This window comes from Bombina bombina, chromosome 1 (genome assembly GCF_027579735.1).
Source record: "Bombina bombina isolate aBomBom1 chromosome 1, aBomBom1.pri, whole genome shotgun sequence".
NCBI classification, from domain to species: domain Eukaryota; kingdom Metazoa; phylum Chordata; class Amphibia; order Anura; family Bombinatoridae; genus Bombina; species Bombina bombina.
This window is the reverse complement of record NC_069499.1, coordinates 1447202817-1447225156: the sequence shown is the minus strand read 5'-3', so window position 1 is coordinate 1447225156 and position 22340 is coordinate 1447202817. Positions and strand designations below refer to the sequence as shown.

At 36.5% G+C, this 22340-nt stretch overlaps 1 protein-coding gene across 1 annotated transcript in view; it reads right to left on the bottom strand.

The window, feature by feature from the left end:
- Positions 1-3629: 3629 nt before the first annotated feature.
- The window catches only part of LOC128652630 (cholinesterase), a 71329-nt gene continuing 52618 nt past the window's right edge, over positions 3630-22340 (bottom strand). Inside the window, exons 3-4 of the mRNA XM_053705564.1 lie at positions 5702-5868; positions 3630-3992 (exon numbers count right to left, since the gene is read on the bottom strand). Coding sequence (XP_053561539.1) covers positions 3985-3992; positions 5702-5868 — 175 coding nt within the window. The 3' untranslated portion in view covers positions 3630-3984. The remainder of the gene's footprint in view (positions 3993-5701; positions 5869-22340) is intronic.

Genomic DNA, 22340 nt, shown 5'->3' with positions numbered 1-22340 from the left:
GTGGTTCATAGGTAGTTTATGGGTGTTAGTGACTTAGTGTACTAAATGGGTGTTAGTGTAGTAAAAACATACCGAATTTCGGAACGGAATAGAACCGAATTCAGCCGAATCCGAATAAATCCGAAACGAATTTATTCGGATCCGAATAAATCCGAAACGAATTTATTCAAATTTTGCCGAATCAGATTCGATCCGAAACGAAATTCTAAAAGTCCGAATCGATCCGAACCGAAAACGAACCGAATTTTTTAGCGGTGCACATGTCTAGTGTATACAACCCTGAGAGACAACATTGGGCAGTTAAATCCTTTGTGAGAATGCTGTACTGAGAGGAGTGAAATTTATTTATATTTTATCTACATAAAATAAACTCTTCAGCAGCAGCCTGGAGTCCCTCACTCCATATGGAAACAAAACAGAGGCTGGCAGTAATGGGATGGTATATCTATGAGGTGAAGATGCAAATGTCTGCCTGGTTCTGTAAAAGACTCCATACTTCAATAGTACCTCTAGGATTTCAGCTCAAAATAACAATTATTTATTATTTTATAAACAATGTATGTCATACTAACATTATAACAGTGACGAGCTTGTTGTCTGCTTCTCTAAATAAGACAAATGGTGGGGGGAATTTGGCTAGCGAGAAACAATTGCTCCAAACAAGATCTTAATTTGTTTTAAAAAGCAAAAGAACAGAAATGTATTGTATACAATGTGTTTACTGTCCCATTAATAGATCATTTATATTATATAACTTAATTAATTGAGTTAAAAATACCCTTGTAGAAGGGAACTTTTCTGGTTGGTAGTTATGATAGGTTGTGATATTAAAGGGATATTCCAGCCAAAATGGGAAACCACATGGGTGCATTTCGGTATTGAACAGAAGCAATTTTGTATTATACATGCATTAGCAAAAATGCTTCTAATAAAAGCTATAGCTGTTTCAAAAGTGTATTTAAGTATGCAACGTGCACCAGCATTTTAAACTCATTATTTGCTCAGAGAGCTTAAGATGCTTGTACCATCTGGTATTGACTCAATTTGTCAATTGCTGACATGATACAAGCCCCACTGATGATATGAGCAGCTGCATTATTTAAAATGTGGGTGCAGTGACAATATCCAGCTATGCTTCACATGTACGTGCAGAGAAAAATGTTACAACTAAAACAGTGATAACTTTTACTAGAAGTATTTGTGCCAATACAAGTATATTGCAAATATGTTTCCATTCAAAGATCTAATTCATCTATGTGCATTCAAATTTTGACTGGAATGACCCTTTAAGGTTCAGCATAAGCTGTGCATAATCTTATATTTATAACAAGATTTTTATGGAGCACTTTGCCTCTGACTAAGTTCTCCCTCATTTGTAGTGACTTTTGGCTCTAGCTGGAAAGTAGTGAAATAATATTAGTACTGTACATTTCTGAGAGGTTTAATTTGTACCACTTGATATACTGACATGGCTCCTGTTGTTTCATTGCTATTTTAGGGACATCTTACACTACCTGGATTTAACTGCACTTCAAAAAATTCTTCATATATTTCTACCAGCAGCATTGGATTTTGCAACAGCAGTTACCTATTATTTTAGTACCCCTGTAACTAGTGATGGCTACAGAGGTTTGAGAAATGGACATCTTAGATTCAGCTATTGTATTAATACTTTACTTTGTCTCAAGGGAAGAAATGGCTCAATCCCTCATGTAGAGAAACACAGAATATTGTGATACTTTGAAGAATGTCCTGCTTGGTATATACACCATCTTGTGGTTTCTGCCTGTTAAGTCGCTGAATGGTAAATCTCTTGGATTCAAGCTATGAGGAAGCCGAAGTTTGCCTGATCATGTGACCAAAACCTTTTTTTATGACTTAGGGCTGATTTGGTGATTGTTTCACCTGTTCTTTGTGGCTTTGTTAAAGGAGAGTGGTCACACGATCAGGCTACACATCTCAAATGAGTGACAAACATTATAAGAGACTTACTGGAGATACAAAATTCTCCCATATGTGAAGCCTTGCTTTCTATGTTTATGATATTTACACAGTCTGTGTTTAAGGGGCTTGGCACATAGAAGTGTTAATTATGTCCTAAATTGTATTACACTATGAACCTTTTTTATTTCTTTTGTGGTATAAAGAATAAATAATAAGTTTTGAAACAACACAGGAAACAGCTGCTGATAACATCAAAGGTGAATGTTTCAGCAAATATGAACGTTTCTAAAGCTAAGCCCATTTGTGCACATGGATTTCACTATACATTTTTTAAATTGTGTGTATTACTGGTTTGTGTAACTAAAATATTTGTGTTTTTGATCACAGATTGATCTAGTACCGACAATGTTCCTTTGCCCCTTTATGTACATATTTATTTGTTTTATCACTTACTTACCGGCTATGACATACTGCAATTGTAGATTAGTTTAGGAATCTACGGTTGCATGTATATAAACAGTCACAATATTACTTAAATGGATTACATATTTCATGGCATTAAACAAAGTGTCTTTCCTTATAAAGCTGCCTAATTATTTTTCACTTTTAACCCCTCCATGACAAGGACACATCTTAATGCCAATGGGATCACATGATTCCAAAGCTGGTATCAGATCCTGGGGGACTGCCTACAATGCTAGGCACGTCCCCCAGGTGGATCTTGAACTTCATCAAAGCAGGAAGGTGCAGGACACCAATAATGGTAGGACATTCATTGTCATCCTAACAGCATTAAAGCCCAGTGCTTTAGGATGTAATGGAACGTCCTAACATCGTTAAGCTGTTAAAGTCATAGTTATATGCAAAAAATTAGGTTCAGAAATAGTCTCTATTACATGCTTTATTATTCAGTCTACAAAACATAATTGTTAGGTGTTGGTTTCAGGAGGGGGGTGTCAGTTCAGGACTGGGCATCGGGCACTCCATACCAGCTGGAAATTATCTGTTCAGGATGTCCAGGAGAATAGATTTCAGACCACGCAGCTATGATTCCAAAAGCTATTCTGTTTATTGCAAGTTGAAAGGCACTGTTTTATAGCCAAGAGTTACAGCATATAGGTTTAACAAGTGACGTATTCATAATTACATCATCTTACATAGTATTTCTATAAGAACAAAGAAACTCATAGAAAATATAAATGGAAGAAAAGGAGTGTTAGGGAGTAATTTCTACAGAAATACCTAACTACAGATAAACAGTAACTGGGCCTCCTAGCCCAGCACAAATCACAGCCGTTTGACATCTTGTAGAGATAACAATGCATCCAAGCACATCGTCAGGGTCATTCTCAGGGCTATTATATCTATGCAAGTCTCCCTAACATCAGCATATTTCTTACTACATAATAAACCACTATAATAAAAGATTCATTACACAAGATGGATGCCTAAGACAAAATGGCGGCGAAGAACAAGATGGCGCTAGTCATGCTAACAATAATTCCTAACAATAATCATATGTTAAAAACTATTTAATCATAATACTATTAGCAATGCAGCCATGCTAGCAGTGTATTTCTTAATATTTCAAAGTACTCTTTATATATTGTTTAGAATATTTATTATTGATCCAGATGCACTGAGCAAGTCGTATTGTATTAATGAAAGTATAAGAGCAAAGGCAATACAATAAATCAATCACATCTTTATTATGCTTAACATTTTTAAGCCATGTTCTCTCCTAAGGACTGACGAACAAAATCTTTGTATATATGTACTTTATGTATCTCTCATTAACATCCTGAGCTGTTCATACCTAAATAAACAACTCTTAAGCAAGAATGTGTATATCTAGATTTTATTGAGGTTCCTCGCTGTACTGAGTTCTTAGATAATCTTGTCAGAACAGAGCTTTAGATCATCAGGCAAATAGACATTTTTGTATATATATTCCCACTTCAAGCATTAAAATAATTTGGTCCATGTGATGATTCAATTTAAGTTCTGTTTAGTTCTTCAAAATATCCAAATAACTTGTAATTATGGAGCTGCAAAGAAAGCATTAAGAAATATAAGTTTCAAATTTTATCACAGGATATGAGTACATGTTGTGCAAGTATAACTATGTTAAAATATACAGTATATAAACATACATATATATATATTATGTTCCACAGGTTTTTTTTTATATATACAAGGTGGTAAACTTAGGGGGCTTACATTTAGTCTGTATTTTTAATGGAAGCAGAAGTAATGTAAAGGGGATTTACTTATAGGGGACAGTCTAGGGTGTTATTTCAAGTTGGAGGGGTTAATTAAAGGTTTAGATTCAGTGAGAGGTTCTGATGCAGAATAACCATATAGCAATGGGTTGCAATTATGGTTAGGTAGAATTGCATCAGCAGCAGTTGGGGTGATTTGCAGAAGGGAAGAATTGGTAAATGCTGGCAGAAGTCAAATCAGTGTGGAGAATAATTTTCAAGTGTCATGGGATACTGATGCTATTATGTTCTAGCAACTCCCATAGAAAGTAATAGCCAAGACTTGAGCAATGAGCATTGCTTGAACCATTCACCTTTTGAGAAGTTTAAGTGTAATGGCCTCGATGAGTAGCAACTGTTCTGTCAATATGCTTTCCCCTATCAATATCAGTACTAACTTGTGTAGAAATTGGGCTTTTATTTTTATATATAAAAATGTAACTCTAAGATGCTTAAACATTATTATAGTATGTGACTGGTATGAGCAAGGAGGTTACTTGTTTAGGGCTAGACTACAAGTGGTGTGATAACTGTAGCATGCAAGCTATGTCAGGTTTTTCTCAGCTTTTTGTGTGCAATGGAAATAGCATGCGTATTACAAGTTGAAAGTAAATGCATTTACTCAAGAGCAATCATGATTTAGTGTGACTTTAGAGCTCATGTAAAGGGTAGGGAAAGAAAAAAGAATTGCTAACTTCAATGCATGTTATTAAAACATTACATTTAAAATATTAAAATATATTAATAAAGCTATTGAAAATGACTAGACATACTGTAAAAAATATATACTGTATATATTCTATTGATTATTTAGAATATTCTACTTTATGTATAATAATTTTTAATAATTTTTATTAATATTTTTTTATCTTTTATATAAACACGCATTTAAGTTAGCAATTCTTCATGTGTGCTAATCCGACTGTGTTAGTCCTAAATTGCGAACCCCGATGTGCGTTACATTCCTATGTTCTTCCCATTGAAAATAATGTTATTATTTTTATTAATTAAATATATATATATATATATATATATATATACACGTTTGGTCTGAGGAAGGGGTCTGCAAACCCTGAAATGTTACCACATATTAAATAACTAATATTTTATCTAAATCCAGCGAGTCCAGTCCTTGAAACCTACTGATATATTGACTTTGGCACCCTGGTTGTTGACTAAGCGGAATTGTGAGTGCAGGTACACATGGGAGATATGTATATATATAATAATAATGTTAATGTAAAATATATATCTATATCTATAGGAAAATATATACAGGTATAGGTAAATATATATATGCACTTTTTACTTTCAACTTGTAATACAAACACAAGCTGACATGCACAAAAAGCCTCCATCTAGCGAAGTCAACGTACAAGCGGGAGCACAAAATAGCGCTCCACTTGTAATCTAGCCCTTAGTCAATCTTTTCTCTTTAGATTCAGTTGGACTACTTACACTTAATATTTTAGCAAAGATGAATCATGTGAGCTTACCTAGACGTCTGACTAGTTTTGGAAAGTAAGAGTTCCAAAACTGGCAATGATGACTTTTCAGCTTATGGTGAATTTCTGTATTGTTCAGCTTCAGAACAACATATTTTTGTTCTTCATTTGAGTAAAGTGGCCAAGTAAATCCTACTTCTTCATGAGCAGTTGGAGCACTGCGGAAAAAAAGAAAGAAAAAAAAAAGAAAACATTTTTGTACCTATGTGTATGAATGTACAGTACTGTCCTAAATTAAAGTTTTTGAAGGTGTAACAATATAATTTAAATGTATAAAGGAAGCACTGGCACAAGATGCAAAAGTCAATGTACATTACCCTAAATAACTACAGTATATATAAACATTTTCTATATACATAATCAATAATTAAAATGAGGATACATAATTCAGAATGCTATTCCTATTGTTTTAAGCTATATTTTGAACTGTCTTTATATTTCTTTAGACTCTTATTAACTCTCAGCAAGTGAAAGGATATCCACACAAAATCAGTATCAGAACAAAGGCAATAACATTAATTATGGAGACTGATTATATTGTATTATTTCTATGCCAATACGAATTGCACTTTTTATAAGATTTCTAGTAATATTACAAATACACAATCATTCAAATTAACTCTTTATGAGCTTAAGGATCAAATAGAATAAAAAAATGGCCTACTGATGGATAGGAACATGTTAAAGGGGCAGTGAAGTAAAAATGAAACATTCATGATTCAGATAAAACTTTCAATTTAAACAAATTTCCTATTTATTTTTATTATCTAATCTGCTTTGTTTTCTTTATATCATTTGTTGAAAAGCATACCTATGTAAGTGTTAACCCCTTTTAATAGCTTTGAACAGTTTATTATTATTTTTTAAAATAAATATGCTGATATTGTTATTGTATGTTACTGTAAAGTACTCTTTCTTTCATGTAATTGGCAAGAGTCCTTGAGCTAGTGACATATGGGATATGCAATCCTACCAGGAGGGGCAAAGTTTCCCAAACCTCAAAATGCCTTTAAATACAGCCCTCACCACACCCATAATTCAGTTTTACAAACTTTGCCTCCTATGGAGGTGGTGAAGTAAGTTTGTGCTTGATTTCTACGTTGATAGGCGCTTCTCAGCATTTTGAAGCCCGATTCCTCTCCGAGTACAGTGAATGTCAGAGGGATGTGAAGGGAGTATCACCTATTGAATTCTATGGTTTTCCTCGCAGGAAATCTTTTTCATAGGTTCTCTGTTATCGGTCATAGAGATTCATCTCCTACCTCCCTTTTCAGATTGACGATATACTCTCATATTCCATTACCTTTACTGATAACCGTTTCAGTACTGGTTTGGCTATCTGCTATATGTGGATGGGTGTTTTTCAGTAAGTATGTTTTCATTACTTAAGACACTCTCAGCTATGGTTTGGCACTTTATGTATTAATATAAAGTTCTTAATATATGTATTGTACTTATATTTGCCATGAGTCAGGTTTATGTATATTTCCTTTTGCAGACTATCAGTTTCATATTTGGGAAAAAACTTACGGCTAGATTACGATTTTTGCATTATGAGCGGCGCAGTGCGCACGTTATTGTCACCGCTCACTTACCTACAGCGCTGGTATTACAGGTTTTCATAAACCCGGCGTTAGCAGGCAAGAAGTGAGCATAGAGCAAAATTGTGCTCCATACCACACTCCAATACCAGCGCTGCTTAAGTCAGCGGTGAGCTGGTTGTACGTGCTCGTGCACGACTTCCCCATAGACATCAATGGGGAGAGCCGGCTGAAAAAAAGCCTAACACCTGCAATAAAGCAGCGTAAAGCTCCGTAAAGCAGCCCCATTGATTCCTATGGGGAAACTAAATTTATGTTTACACCTAACACCCTAACATGAACCCCAAGTCTAAACACCCCTAATCTGTTGCCCCCGACATCGCCGCCACCTACATTACACTTATTAACCCATAATCTGCCACCCCCAACATCGCCGCCACCTACCTACACTTATTAACCCCTAATCTGCCGCCCCAATGTCGCCGCAACCTACCTACACTTATTAACCCCTAATCTGTTGCCCCCAACATCGCTGACACCTACAGTATACTTATTAACCCCTAATCTGCCACTCCGGACATCGCCGCCACTATAATAAACATATTAACCCCTAAACCGCTGCACTCACGCATCGCAAACACCAGTTAAATATTATTAACCCCTAATCTGCCGCTCCTAACATCGCCACAACCTACCTACATTTATTAACCCCTAATCTGCCGCCCCCAACTTCGCCGCCACTATACTAAATTTATTAACCCCTAAACCTAAGTCTAATCCTAACACCCCCTAACTTAAATATAATTAAAATAAATATAAATAAAACCTACTATTAATAACTAAATAATTCCTATTTAAAACTAAATACTTACCTATAAAATAAACCCTAAGATAGCTACAATATAACTAATAGTTATATTGTAGCTAGTTTAGGGGTTATTTTTATTTTACAGGCAAGTTTGTATTTATTTTAACTTGGTAGAATAGTTACTAAATAGTTATTAACTATTTACTAACTACCTAGTTAAAATAAATACAAATTTACCTGTAAAATAAACCAAACCTGAGTTACACTAACACCTAACATTACACTACAATTAAATAAATTACCTAAATTAAATACAATGACCTAAATTAAAAAAAAAAACACACTAAATTACACAAAATAAAAAAAGAAATTATCAGATATTTAAACTAATTACACCTAATCTAATAGCCCTATCAAAATAAAAAAAGCCCCCAAAATAAAAAAAAAACCCTAGCCTAAACTAAACTACCAATAGCCCTTAAAAGAGCCTTTTGCGGTGCATTACCCCAAAGAAATCAGCTCTTCTACCTGTAAAAAAAATACAAACACCCCCCCAACAGTAAAACCCACCACCCACACAACCAACCCCCAAATAAGCCCCCCCTAAAAGCGCAGTTGTATGGGCATTTAGCTCTTTTTCAATTGCCCAAACCCTAATCTAAAACTAAAACCCACCCAATAAACCCTTAAAAAACCTAACACTAACCGAAGATCTACTTACAGTTTTGAAGACTGGACATCCATCCTCAACGAAGCCGGTAGAAGTCCTCAGCGATGCGGCAAGAAGTCCTCAACGAAGCGGGAGAAGTCTTCATCCAAGCCGGCAGAAGTGGTCCTCCAGACGTGCAGAAGTCTTCATCCAGACAGCATCTTCTATCTTCATCCATCCAGCGCGGAGCGGGTCCATCTTCAAGACTTCTGGCACGGAGCATCCTCTTCTTCTGACGACTAATGACGAATGAAGGTTCCTTTAAATGATGTCATACAAGATGGCGTCCCTTGAATTCCGATTGGCTGATAGAATTCTATCAGCCAATCGGATTTAAAGGTGAAAAAATCATATTGGCTGATGCAATCAGCCAATAGGATTGAGCTTCAATCCTATTGGCTGATCCGATCAGCCAATATGATTGAGCTTGCATTCTATTGGCTGATTGGAACAGCCAGCAGAATGCGAGCTCAATCCTATTGGCTCATTGGATCAGCCATTAGGATTTTGTCACCTTTAATTCCGATTGGCTGATAGAATTCTATCAGCCAATCGGAATTCAAGGGACGCCATCTTGGATGACGTCACTCAAAGGAACATTCATTCGGGAAGAAGACTTTGTTTGAAGAGGATGCTCCGCGATGGATGTCTTGAAGATGGACCCGCTCCGTGCAGGATGGATGAAGATAGAAGATGCCGTCTGGATGAAGACTTCTGTCCGTCTGGAGGACCACTTCTGCCGGCTTGGATGAAGACTTCTCCCGGCTTCATTGAGGACTTCTTGCCACTTCGCTGAGGACTTCTTCCGGCTTTGTTGAGGATGGATATCGGGTCTTCAAAACTGTAAGTGGATCTTCGGGGGTTAGTGATTTTTTAAGGGTTTATTGGGTGGGTTTTAGTTTTAGATTAGGGTTTGGGCAATAGAAAAAGAGCTAAATGCCCTTTTAAGAGGAATGCACATCCAAATGCCCTTTTCAGGGCAATTGGGAGCTTAGGTTTTTTTAGTTAGGATTTTATTTGGGGGGTTGGTTGTGTGGGTGGTGGGTTTTACTGTTGGGGGGTTGTTTGTATTTTTTTTTACAGGTAAAAGAGCTGATTTCTTTGGGGCAATGCCCTGCAAAAGGCCCTAAGGGCTATTGGTAGTTTAGTTTAGGCTAGGGGGGGGTTATTTTGGGGGGGCTTTTTTATTTTGATAGGGCTATTCAATTAGGTGTAATTAGTTTAAATATTTGATCATTTATTTTTTTATTTTGTGTAATTTAGTGTTTGTTTTTCTTTGTAATTTAGGTAATTGTATTTAATTAATTTAATGTATTTAATTGTAGTGTAAGGTTAGGGGTTAGTGTAACTCAGGTTAGGTTTTATTTTACAGGTAAATTTGTATTTATTTTAGCTAGGTAGTTAGTAAATAGTTAATAATTATTTAGTAACTATTCTACCTAGTTAAAATAAATACAAACTTGCCTGTAAAATAAAAATAAACCCAAAGCTAGCTACAATGTAACTATTAGTTATATTGTAGTTAGCTTAGGGTTTATTTTATAGGTAAGTATTTAGTTTTAAATAGGAATTATTTAGGTAATGATAGGAATTTTTATTTAGATTTATTTGAAATATATTTAATTTAGGGGGTGTTAGGGTTAGACTTAGGTTTAGGGGTTAATAAATTTAGTATAGTGGCGGGGATGTGGGGGCGGCAGATTAGGGGTTAATAAATGTAGGTAGGTGGCGGCGATGTTAGGAGTGGCAGATTAGGGGTTAATAATAGTTTACTAGTGTTTGCGAGGCGTGAGTGTGGCGGTTTAGGGGTTAATATGTTTATTATAGTGGCGGTGATGTCGGGAGTGGCAGATTAGGGGTTAATAATTTTATTTTAGTGTTTGCGATGCAGGAGGGCCTTGGTTTAGGGGTTAATAGGTAGTTTATGGGTGTTAGTGTACTTATTAACACTTTAGTTATGATTTTTATGCTACACCTTTGTAGTGTAAAACTCATAACTACTGACTTTAGATTACGAATCTTGCGGGATAGGCTGTACCACTCACTTTTTGGCCTCCCAGAAAAAGCTTGTAATACCGGTGCTATGGAAGTCCTATTGAAAAATGACTTTACGCAAATTGCGTAAGTTTAGGTGCCCCTAAACCTGCAAGGCTCGTAATATCAGCGGTAGTGAAAAAGCAGCGTTATGAGCCTTAACACTGCTTTTTCACTCATACCGCAAAACACGTAATCTAGCCGATATTTAGGAAAATATTTTTCTTACCTGGGGTATAGACTTTTTTCAAATTGACTGCTCTTTCATAAAATTTTCGTGGGCAAAATTAGGCTTGCAAGGTCGTAAAATGCTGAAGTTTATTGTGTCATTTTTGGCGAGAGAATTTTTTTTGGCGCGAAGGTACGTCCGGTGACGCAAATTCGTCATTTCCGGTACCTTAGTTGACACCGAGTTTCTTTGCACAAGGTTGCGTCTGCAATGACGTGAGAGTGTGTCTTTTACGGATGTTGTTAGCTCCAAAAAATTTCATTTTGCGTTGTGCGTCATACTTGGTGCCAAATAATATTCAGTATTTAAAACCCCATTCCTATATGCCTCTTGCCTTTTTCTATGTCAGAGGGCTATGCTGTTTGCATTTTTCCCATTCCTGAAACTGCCATATAAGGAAATTGATAATTTTGCTTTATATGTTGTTTTTTCTCTTACATTTGCAAGATGTCTCAATTTGATCCTGTCTCAGAAACCACTGTTGGAACCCTGCTGTCTGATAACAGCTCTATCAAAGCTACGTGTATCTGTTGTAAATTTGTGGAGATTATATCTCCAGCTCTGGTATATAATAGTTGTCATGATAAGCTTTTACATGCAGAGAATGTATCCATCAGTAATAGTACAATGCCTGTTGTTCCTTCAACATCTAATGTACATGATATCCGACAACATACTGAATTACCCTCCTCTGATAAGGATCTATCTGATTCAGAAGATCCTTTCTCAGATATTGTCACTGACAAATCTACTTATTTATTTAAAATGGAGTACATTCGTTCCTTGTAAAAAGAGGTGTTGATTACATTGGATATTGAGGAAACTGGTCCTCTTGATACTGAAAACTAGTAGACGTTTAAATTCTGTTTATAAACCTCCTGTGGTTACTCCAGATGTTTTTCCAGTTCCTGATGCTATTTCTGAATTGATATGATTTCTAAGGAATGTAATAAGCCTGGTACTTCTTTTATCCCTTCTTCAAGGTTTAAAAAATTCTATCCTTTGCCAGCAGTTAGATTGGAGTTTTGGGAAAAGATCTTCAAAGTTGATGGGGCTATTTCTACTCTTGCCAAACATACTACTATTCCTATGGAAGATAGTACTTCCTGTAAGGACCCTTTAGATAGGAAACGTGAATCTTATCTTAGGAAAGCTTATTTATATTCTGGCTATCTTCTCAGGCCTGTCATTTCTATGGCTGAGTATAGATCAAATGTATAGAGGCGCTGGTCTTGAATCTCGTGTATATTGACGTGCACACTGAAGAAAGAAACTTAACTTGTGATTTGCAGGAGTTAACAACAAAATAATGTGCAGTATACTCACTCCGAAAAATTTCAGAGTTCAGCTTCTTCAAAAGGATCTCTGTCCCAGTTTTCCCACACTGTGCTTTAGTATCTGTAGATAATGGAAATTGCACTGCAGGTAATTGTATCTTTTGCTGAATAAAATGTGCAATATACTCACTCCGATAAATTCGGAATCCGGCTCCTCAAAAAGTGGTAGGTAGCTTTAAATTACTTCCAAGAAAGGCAGCAAAATACTTGTTGTAACAAACAAATATTTATTAAAACATAATTAAAAGGCTCTTTTTTGGCTTGGCTCTACGCGTTTCAACGACTGAATCGTCTTTTTCAAGAGCAGTAAAAAACAATTGGAATTTACTGCTCTTGAAAAAGACGATTCAGTCGTTGAAACGCGTAGAGCCAAGCCAAAAAAGAGCCTTTTAATTATGTTTTAATAAATATTTGTTTGTTACAACAAGTATTTTGCTGCCTTTCTTGGAAGTAATTTAAAGCTACCTACCACTTTTTGAGGAGCCGGATTCCGAATTTATCGGAGTGAGTATATTACACATTTTATTCAGCAAAAGATACAATTACCTGCAGTGCAATTTCCATTATCTACAGATACTAAAGCACAGTGTGGGAAAACTGGGACAGAGATCCTTTTGAAGAAGCTGAACTCTGAAATTTTTCGGAGTGAGTATACTGCACATTATTTTGTTGTTAACTCCTGCAAATCACAAGTTAAGTTTCTTTCTTCAGTGTGCACGTCAATATACACGAGATTCAAGACCAGCACCTCTATACATTTGATCTATATTCTACTCACAGTCCTGTTGGGAGAGACTGTTAGAGGGCGGCGGTCACTTAAGAGGGGAGTATTGTGCTCTATTCTAGTCATTCTGTACATTGTGTTGTTAACATCTAACATATCTGTATAGTCTTTGTTATTTCTATGGCTGATGTTGCAACTTTTTGGTTGGAAAGTTTAGCGCAAGAGGAAATGGATCCTGATTTGTCTAGCATTGTTTGCTTGCTTCAACATGCAAATCATTTTATCTGTGATGTTATTTTTGATATCATCAAAATTGATGTTAAATCTATGTCTTTAGCTATTTTAGCTAGAAGAGTTTTGTGTCTTAAATGTTAAAATGCTGACATGGTATCTAAGTCTAGATTACTATCTCTTTCTTTCCAAGCTAATAATTTATTTGGTTCTCAGTCGATTATTTCAACTGTCACGGGGGGAAGGGAATTTTTTTTGCCTCAGGATAAAAGACCTACCGGTAAATCTAAAGCTTCTAACTGTTTTAGTTCCTTTCGACAAAATAAGGAAAAGAAACCTAATTCTTCCCCCAAAGAATCTGGTTCCAATTGAAAACCTTCTTCAAGTTGGAGTAAATCCAAACGTTTTAAGAAACCAAAGCCAGCCCCCAAGTCTGCATGAAGGTGCGGCCCTCATTCCAGCTCAGCTGGTAGGGGGCAGATTAAGATTCTTCCAAAACATTTGGGCAGATTCTGTCCAAAATCAATGGATTCAGAGTATTGTCTCTCAAGGGTACTGAATAGGATTCAGAGTAAGACATCCTGTGAGAAGATTTTTTCTCTTACGCATCCCAGCAAATCCAGTAAAGGCTCAGGCTTTTCTGAAGTGTGTTTCAGACCTGGAGCTTTCAGGGGTAATCATACCAGTTCCGTTTCAGGAACAGGGTCTAGGGTTTTATTCAAATCTATTCATTGTCCCAAAGAAAGAAAATTAATTCAGGCCAGTTCTGGATCTGACAATTTTGAATCATTTTGTAAGAGTGCCAACTTTCAAAATGGTGACTATAAGGACTATTCTGCCTTTTGTTCAGTAAGGGCATTATATGTCCACGATAGACTTACAGGATGCATAGCTTCATATTCTGATTCATCCAGACCACTATCAGTTTATGATATTCTGTTTTCTAGACAAGTATTACCAATTTGCTGCTCTTCCATTTGGCCTAGTGACAGCTCCAGAATCTTTTCAAAGGTTCTCGGTGCCCTACTCTCTGTAATCAGAGAACGGGGTATTGCGGTGTTTCCTTATTTGGACGATATCTTGGTACTAGCTCAGTCTTTACATTCTGCAGAATCTCACACGAATTAGACATGTGCGTTTCGATTTGGAACAAATCGAAATTCGGACGAATTTCTTAAATTCGGAGATTTGGATCTATTCGGATTTCCGAATTACGGTAGTACCGAATCTACTGAATAAATCTGAATTAGTTTGGATTTATTCGTTACATTCGGATGGCCATGGATTACACTAGTATTGTACAGTATATTAGGTTATACTCACTCTGCTATGGGTTACACTTAATATACAGTACATAATACTAGTCTAATACACAGCATATCCCACCTAACACATACCAAAATTCTGAATTTCCGAACTGAACTGAATCCAGCCAAATTTATTCTAATCCGAATGAATCCGAAACGAATTCATTCAAATTTTTCCGAATTCGAATCGATCCGAACCGAAATTAGAAAATATCCGAATCGATCCAAACCGAAACGAAACAAACTTTTCGGCCATGCACAAGTCTAACGCGAATCAACTAGTGTTGTTTCTTCAAAGACAGGGTTAGAGGATCAATTTACCAAAAAGTTCCTTGATTCCTCAGACAAGGGTCATCTTTTTAGGTTTCCATGACTCTGTCTCTAACAGACAAGAGATGATTAAAATTGGTTTCAGCTTGTCGAAACCTTCAGTCTCAATTATTACGTTCAGTAGCTATGTGCATGGAAGCTTTAGGTCTCATGACTGCATCATCGGACGCGATCCCCTTTGCTCGTTTTCATATGAGATTCCTCCAGCTTTGTATGCTGAATCAATGGTGTAGGGATTATACAAATATATCACAATTAATATCCTTAAATCCCAATGTTCGACTCTCTCTGACTTGGTGGTTAGATCACCATTGTATAGTTCAAGGGGCCTCTTTTGTTCGTCCAACCTGGACTTTGATCACGACAGATGCATGTCTTTCAGGTTGGGGAGCTGTCTGGGGATCTCTGACAGCACAAGGGGTTTGAAAATCTCAAGAGGCGAGGTTACCAATCAATATTTTAGAACTCCGTGCTATTTTCAGGGCTCTTCAGGTTTGGCCTCTGTGGAAGAGAGAACCGTTAATTTGTTTTCAGACAGACAACATCAGAACTGTGGCATATGTCAATCATCAGGGTGGGACTCACATTCCCCAAGCTATAAAAGAAGTATCTCAGATACTTGTTTGGGCGGAATCCAGCTCCTGTCTAATTTCTGCGGTTCATATGCCAGGTGTAGACAATTGGGAAGCGGATTATCTCAGCCGTCAGACTGACATCCAAGGGAGTGGTCACTCCATCCAGATGTGTTTTCTCAGATTGTTCAGAGGTGGGGTCTTCCAGAAATAGATCTGATGGCTTCCCATCTAAACAAGAAACTTCGCAGGTACCTGTCCAGGTCCAGGGATCCTCAGGCGGAGGCGGTGGATGTGTTAGCAGTTCCTTGGTGTTAGCAACCTGCTTATATTTTCCCGTCTCTAGTTTTTCTTGTGATCGCCAAGATCATCATGGAACAATTGTTTGTGTTGCTGGTAGCTCCAGCATGGCCTCACAGGTTTTTGTATGTCCAGTTGCCAACCTTGGCCACTTCCTTTAAGACCAGACCTTCTGTCTGAAGGTCTGTTTTTCCATTAAGATCTCAAATCATTAAATTTGAAGGTATGGACATTGAATGCCTAGTGCTTAGTCATAGAGGTTTCTCTGTCTCAGTGATTAATACTATGTTACAGGCTTGTAAGTCTGTTTCTAGGAAGATTTATTATCGAGTTTGGAAGACTTATATTTCATGATGTTCTCATAAATTTTCCTGGCATTCTTTTAGAATTCCTAGAATTTTACAGTTTCTTCAGGATGGTTTGGATAAAGGTTTGTCTGCAAGTTCCTTGAAGGGACAAATCTCTGCTCTTTCTGCTTTATTTCACAGAAAGATTTCTAAGCTTCCTGATATTCACTGTTTTTTACAGGCTTTGGTCCATATCAAGCCTGTCATTAAATCAATTTCTCCTTCTTGGAGCCTTAATTTGGTTTTGAAGGCTTTACAGGCTCCTCCGTTTGAGCCTATGCATTATTTGGACATTAAACTACTTTCTTGGAAAATGTTGTTCCTTTTGGCCATCTCTTCTGCCAAAAGAGTTTCCGAATTATCTGCTCTTTCTTGTGAATCTCCTTTTCTGATTTTCCATCAGGATAAGGCAGTTTTGCGGACTGTATTTAAATTTCTACCTAAGGTTGTGAATTCTAACAACATTAATAGAGAAATTGTTGTTCCTTCTTTGTGTCCTAATCCTAAGAATTCTTTGGAGAGATCCTTACATTCTTTGGATGTTGTAAGAGCTTTGAAATATTATGTTAAAACTACTAAAGATTTCAGGAAGACTTCTAGTCTATTTGTTATCTTTTCTGGTTCTAGGATAGGTCAGAAGGCTTCTGCCATTTCCTTGGCATCTTGGTTAAAGCTTTTGATTCATCAGGCTTATTTGGAGTCGGGTCAGGCCCCGCCTCAGAGAATTACAGCTCATTCTACTAGATCAGTCTCCACTTCAAGGGCTTTTAAGAATGAAGCTTCAATTGATCAGATTTGCAAAGCAGCAACTTGGTCTTCTTTGTATACATTTACTAAATTCTACCGTTTTGATGTATTTGCTGCCTCGGAAGCAGTTTTTGGTAGAAAAGTTTTTCAGGCAGCTGTTTCAGTTTGATTCCTCTGCTTATGTTCAAGTTTTTTCTTTTAATTTATGAGAATAAACTTATATTTTGGGTTGTGGATAAATTTTTTCAGCGGAAAATTATGTTATTATTTTTATCCCTCCTTCTCTAGTGACTCTTCTGTGGAGTTCAACATCTTGGGTATTACTATCCCATACGTCACTAGCTCATGGACTCTTGCCAATTACATGAAAGAAAACATAATTTATCTAAGAACTTACCTGATAAATTAATTTATTTCATATTGGCAAGAGTCCATGAGACCTACCCTTTTTATGGTGGTTATGATTTTTTGTATAAAGCACAATTATTTCCAATTTCCTTTTTTGATATATTTTACTCCTTTCTTGCATTTTACTCCTTTCTTTATCACCCCACTACTTGGCTATTCGTTAAACTGAATTGTGGGTGTGGTGAGGGTGTATTTATAGGCATTTTGAGGTTTGGGAAACTTTGCCCCTCCTGGTAGGATTGTATATCCCATACGTCACTAGCTCATGGACTCTTGCCAATATGAAATAAATGAATTTATCAGGCAAGTTCTTACATAAATTATGTTTTATTTTGGGGGGGCGATTGGCGCAACTTTTTTCATTAACCAGAGATCTGATCTCTGGTGAATGATTTCTTGCGCTAAGTGTAAAAGTGAGCTCACGGTAGCATTAACCATCCACTTGTAATGGCTGGTTATTTAAAGGGACAGTCTACACCAGAATTTTTATTGTTTAAAAAGATAGATAATCCCTTAATTACCCATTCCCCAGTTTTGCATAACTAACACTGTTAAAGAAATATATATTTTACCTCTGTGATTACATTGTATCTAAGACTCTGCAGACTGCCCCCATATATTTCAGTTCTTTTGACAGACTTGCATGTAAGCCAATCAGTGCTGACTCCTAGTTAACTCCACGGGTGTGAGCACAATGTTATATGACACACATGAGATAACACCCTCTAGTTGTGAAAAAAATGCCAAAATGTATTCAGATAAGAGGCGGCCTTCAAGGGCTAAGAAATTAGCATATGAGCATACCTAGGTTTAGCTTTCATTTAAGACTACCAAAAGAACAAAGCAAAACTGAATGTAAAAGTAAATTGAAAAGTTGTTTAAAAATATATCTGAGTCATGAAAGTTTTTTTTTTTTTTACTAGACTGTCGCTTTAACATTCCCTGATAAAGGGACAAATTTGCCTCTTTACCAGCGAATGTTAAGATAGTGCCTCACTTGTAATCTAGCCCTTTAAAAGCAGAACAAGAAAGTATGTTTTTCATACAAACAAACAAAGAAAAAAAAAGGGTTATGACCCCTGGAGATAGAGAGGCCTTCTGGTTTTCACATGGGTTGGTCCATGGTGTAGTGTTTCCTAACTTATTTGAGGCAGGATTTGTAGTATTCCATATGAGAAGGGCCTGAATTCTCTGTAAAAAATAAACCCATACACCTATGAGATGCCTCAGTTAAAAGAGATTATATGGTGCTGTAGAGACCACATAGTAAAAGAAAAACTGATGATTTCTAAAAAAAAAATGTGACATAAAAAATATTTTGAAAGTAGTTGAGAACATTGGTATATGTTATAGAATTAAGCAATTTAATGATATAAGTAAATTATAAAGTTGTTTAAAATTGAATGCTCTGGGGTCGAATTATCAAAGACTGGCGGACATCGCCGAATGCCGCTGCCAGCATTTAGCATTGCACAAGCAGTTCTGTTGAACTGCTTGTGTAATGCCGCCCCCTGCTGTTTCTGGCCAATCGGCCGCTAGCAGGTGGTGTCAATCAACATGATTGTATCTGATTGGGTTAATTGCTGTCCGCCACCTCATAGGCGGACTAGTTAAGGAGCATTGGGGCCGATTGACCGCTTGGTAAATGGGCCCCAGAGAGCAAGTTTGTGAGTACTGTGCGTAAGAACTTTTTATAGAAATGGTAGTTTATTCATGTAATAGGCTTACAATGTCATTGACAAATACTATAAAAGAATTAAATAATGCCTGACCTATGCACTGGGCTCTAGAGGTTCTTTCTAGACTTCATTAACATCCAGGTTTGTTTTCCTTAAAGTTATGGATACTCTATTGTGAGTGAAGATGTGGGGTGGAGTTTGACTATGATTGCTACTACATAGAGTATGGAGGTTGGAAACAGTGATAAATCAGTCTCTGGCATTATGATTTTTAATTTATTTATTTAATTATTTATTTATTTCATGAGGGAGTTCAGCAAGGTAAATTTACTAATAACGTAAAGATATTCATTTCCGCTAATTCTTTAACTAAATGAGTGATACATTTCCTGATTATTCATTTTGATAATTTCCCTTTATAATAGTCTCAGAGTCTAATGATCTAAATGTCTCCACTCAAACAAAATGATCTAAAATGATCCATCAGTGCTATGAGGTCCATTATAGGATGATTTAAAGGCACATTTTTAGCACTGTGCATCTTGATAAGGGGTGTAACTTATATTTCTGTATGCCAATGCAAGATACATTCATACAGGTTAATGCTCAACACAATTCAAAAGCACTGTAAAATTCATAATCATGTAATGCCTACAAACTTGTAGAATAGTACACATCCTAATATGTGTTAAAAAAACTGCTACAAAATTCAAATTTACTTTATGCCATACAAAGTATCCTTAAATTGCGCAAAAAAAAAAATCATATTCAATGTAAATGGTAAAACTTGTATTTAACGTACATGGTAGTAAATAAGATGTGAAGATTCAAAGGGATCTATATATTCCCATTGTGAAATATTTATTGCAGCATTAGTGAGCATGCTGAACTGGGTCGTTCCTTGGGCGTTCATGGAGTTTCCTTGCAATTGGTATTGGAATTATCTAATAATACAATGCCTGTAAGTCTCAAAGTTTTGTATCACCTACTGTAGGCTGGTGTATTTGTTTCAAAATACACATAATGCTTATTAATGTGAAGAAAAAAGACAAGATATTATTAGCATAACTGAAACCTGGTGGGATGATTCACATGACTAGGTTGGGTGGTAGGATTCTCTGAATAGAAAAGTCTTCAGTAGGCAATAAGGCCTACCTTATTTAGGGATAGGTGTAACAAATTCCGACCTTAGACCTACAATTTATAAAGATACAAGTGATAATGTAGAGATACTTTCTGTGGAACTAAAGAGTGGGGGGGAGGAAATAAATATGATTGGGTACATGGTACAAGCCCATCAACATGTGGCATGGAGGAAACTCAACTGCTAATGCAAATAGAAAAGGCTGCTAATAATACCAGTGTTTTAATTATGGGAGATTTTAATTTCCCTCCAAATAAATTGTGCCAATGAAACTAGCAATACAACTGAGGGGGATATATTTTAAAATATGCTCAAAGATCACTTCATGCCACAATTAATAGAGGAGCTAACTAGAAATAAAACTATACTGAAAGAAGATTTAGGCAACAGTGTTTAACCCTTTGGCTGCTAAACCATTTCCCACCTGGGTGCTAATATTTCCTTTTCTTGTTTTTCTTTTTGAAATTTTTTTTTTTACTTTTTTATCTTTTTTTACAGACTCTCAAGACTTAGACTGTTGGAAAGGTTAGGCGATTACCTTTCCAACAGTGGGTCTTGGGGGTCTGTAGCTGCTTAGATGCCTGAGATACAGGCTTCTAAGCAGCATGCCCCCTCCTCCTATACTTAACATTGTTAAGTATAAATAAAGTTGCACAGTGACGTCATCACGTAATTGCACGTGACGTCACCGCGCATCACGTGAAGCCCCGGCAATGCCTGTCACTCTACAGGCATGATCGCCGGGGTAGGAGCAGTAAGGAGCCCCAGATCTCCCTCAAGGTGGGAGAGTGCTCATGACGGCTCTGAGCCGTCATTAGCACCAGAGTGAGAAACTCTGTGACAGCTCAGAGCCGTCATTAGCACTCAAAGGGTTAAAACACGGTCACATTTGAAATAACTTTCCATAAGCAGTGTTATAATGGTTCAACCAAGACTTTTAATTTTAAGAAAGCAAACTTAAATAGCATAAATTGGGACAAATTATTCTCAAATAAAAATGCAGAGGATAAATGGAGAGCATTGAAAACTTTCTTAAATAAATATAAACATTAACACATACCACATGGTTATAAAGGTAAAGAAATCCATCCAAGCCAATGTGGCTGGATACAAATGTGTTAAGATAAATTACCAAAAAACGTAGGGCGTTTAAATTATTTAAAGAAAATAGTACAGACTTAACATTCCAAATTTGGGCCAGATTACAAGTGGAGCGCTATTGAACACTCCCGCTCGAGCATTAACTCTGATAGAAGTAAGTTTTTGCGCGTGTTGGGTTGTGCTCATATTACAGGTTGAAATGAAACTATTTTCCCCTGCGCGCTAACCCGATGAGTGCAAAAAGCCAAACTTACAATATCATGTGTGCGATAACCTATTTCCCCATAGATGTCAATTGAGCAAAAAGAGTGGAAATGACCCTACTTATGTGCAAACCTGATCACATATACATACATATCCATATATATATATAGTCCATATGTAGAAAGTAACAGCACCACTGCATCAATATTCTTAAAGGTGAATTATTTCTTTATTGGTGATATCACAACCATTAAAACAGCGACGTTTCGGACCTACATGGTCCTTAATCATGCATAGTTAAAACACAGTAAAACACACATTTAAAAAGGGTGGTTTGACCAATCAGATTTCAGCTCACATTATTAATTGAATTAACCCATACCTATCCAGGCATGATAATACAAGTATTTACTTTTTCTATTAGTGGCCTCTAGTGGTACCATATTGAATGTCACCCTATTTCAATATCAAAATTCATAAAAACAAATACAAATCATAGTCCCTATTCAGACCATAAGGATGTAATGTATTTAATTTCTTGATCCACCAGACCTCCTTTTGTTTTAATTTAAGTTCTCTGTCGCCCCCTCTTCTATGTATAGGAATGTGATCGATTACTTGGAAGCGCAGCTGACTAACTGTATGTCCCATTTGGGTAAAATGTGCAGATACTGGTAAAGACATGTCTTTAGATTTAATTGATGCCTTGTGCTGACTAAACCTATCCCTAGCAGCCTGAGTGGTCTCTCTGATGTAACAGAGGCCACATGGACATTTGAGTAGATAGATTGCATAATTTGTTTGACAAGTGTATAAACCATTGATGGTATACTGTTTACGCTTATCATTCTGGGCCAAAAATGTACCTCTAATTACTG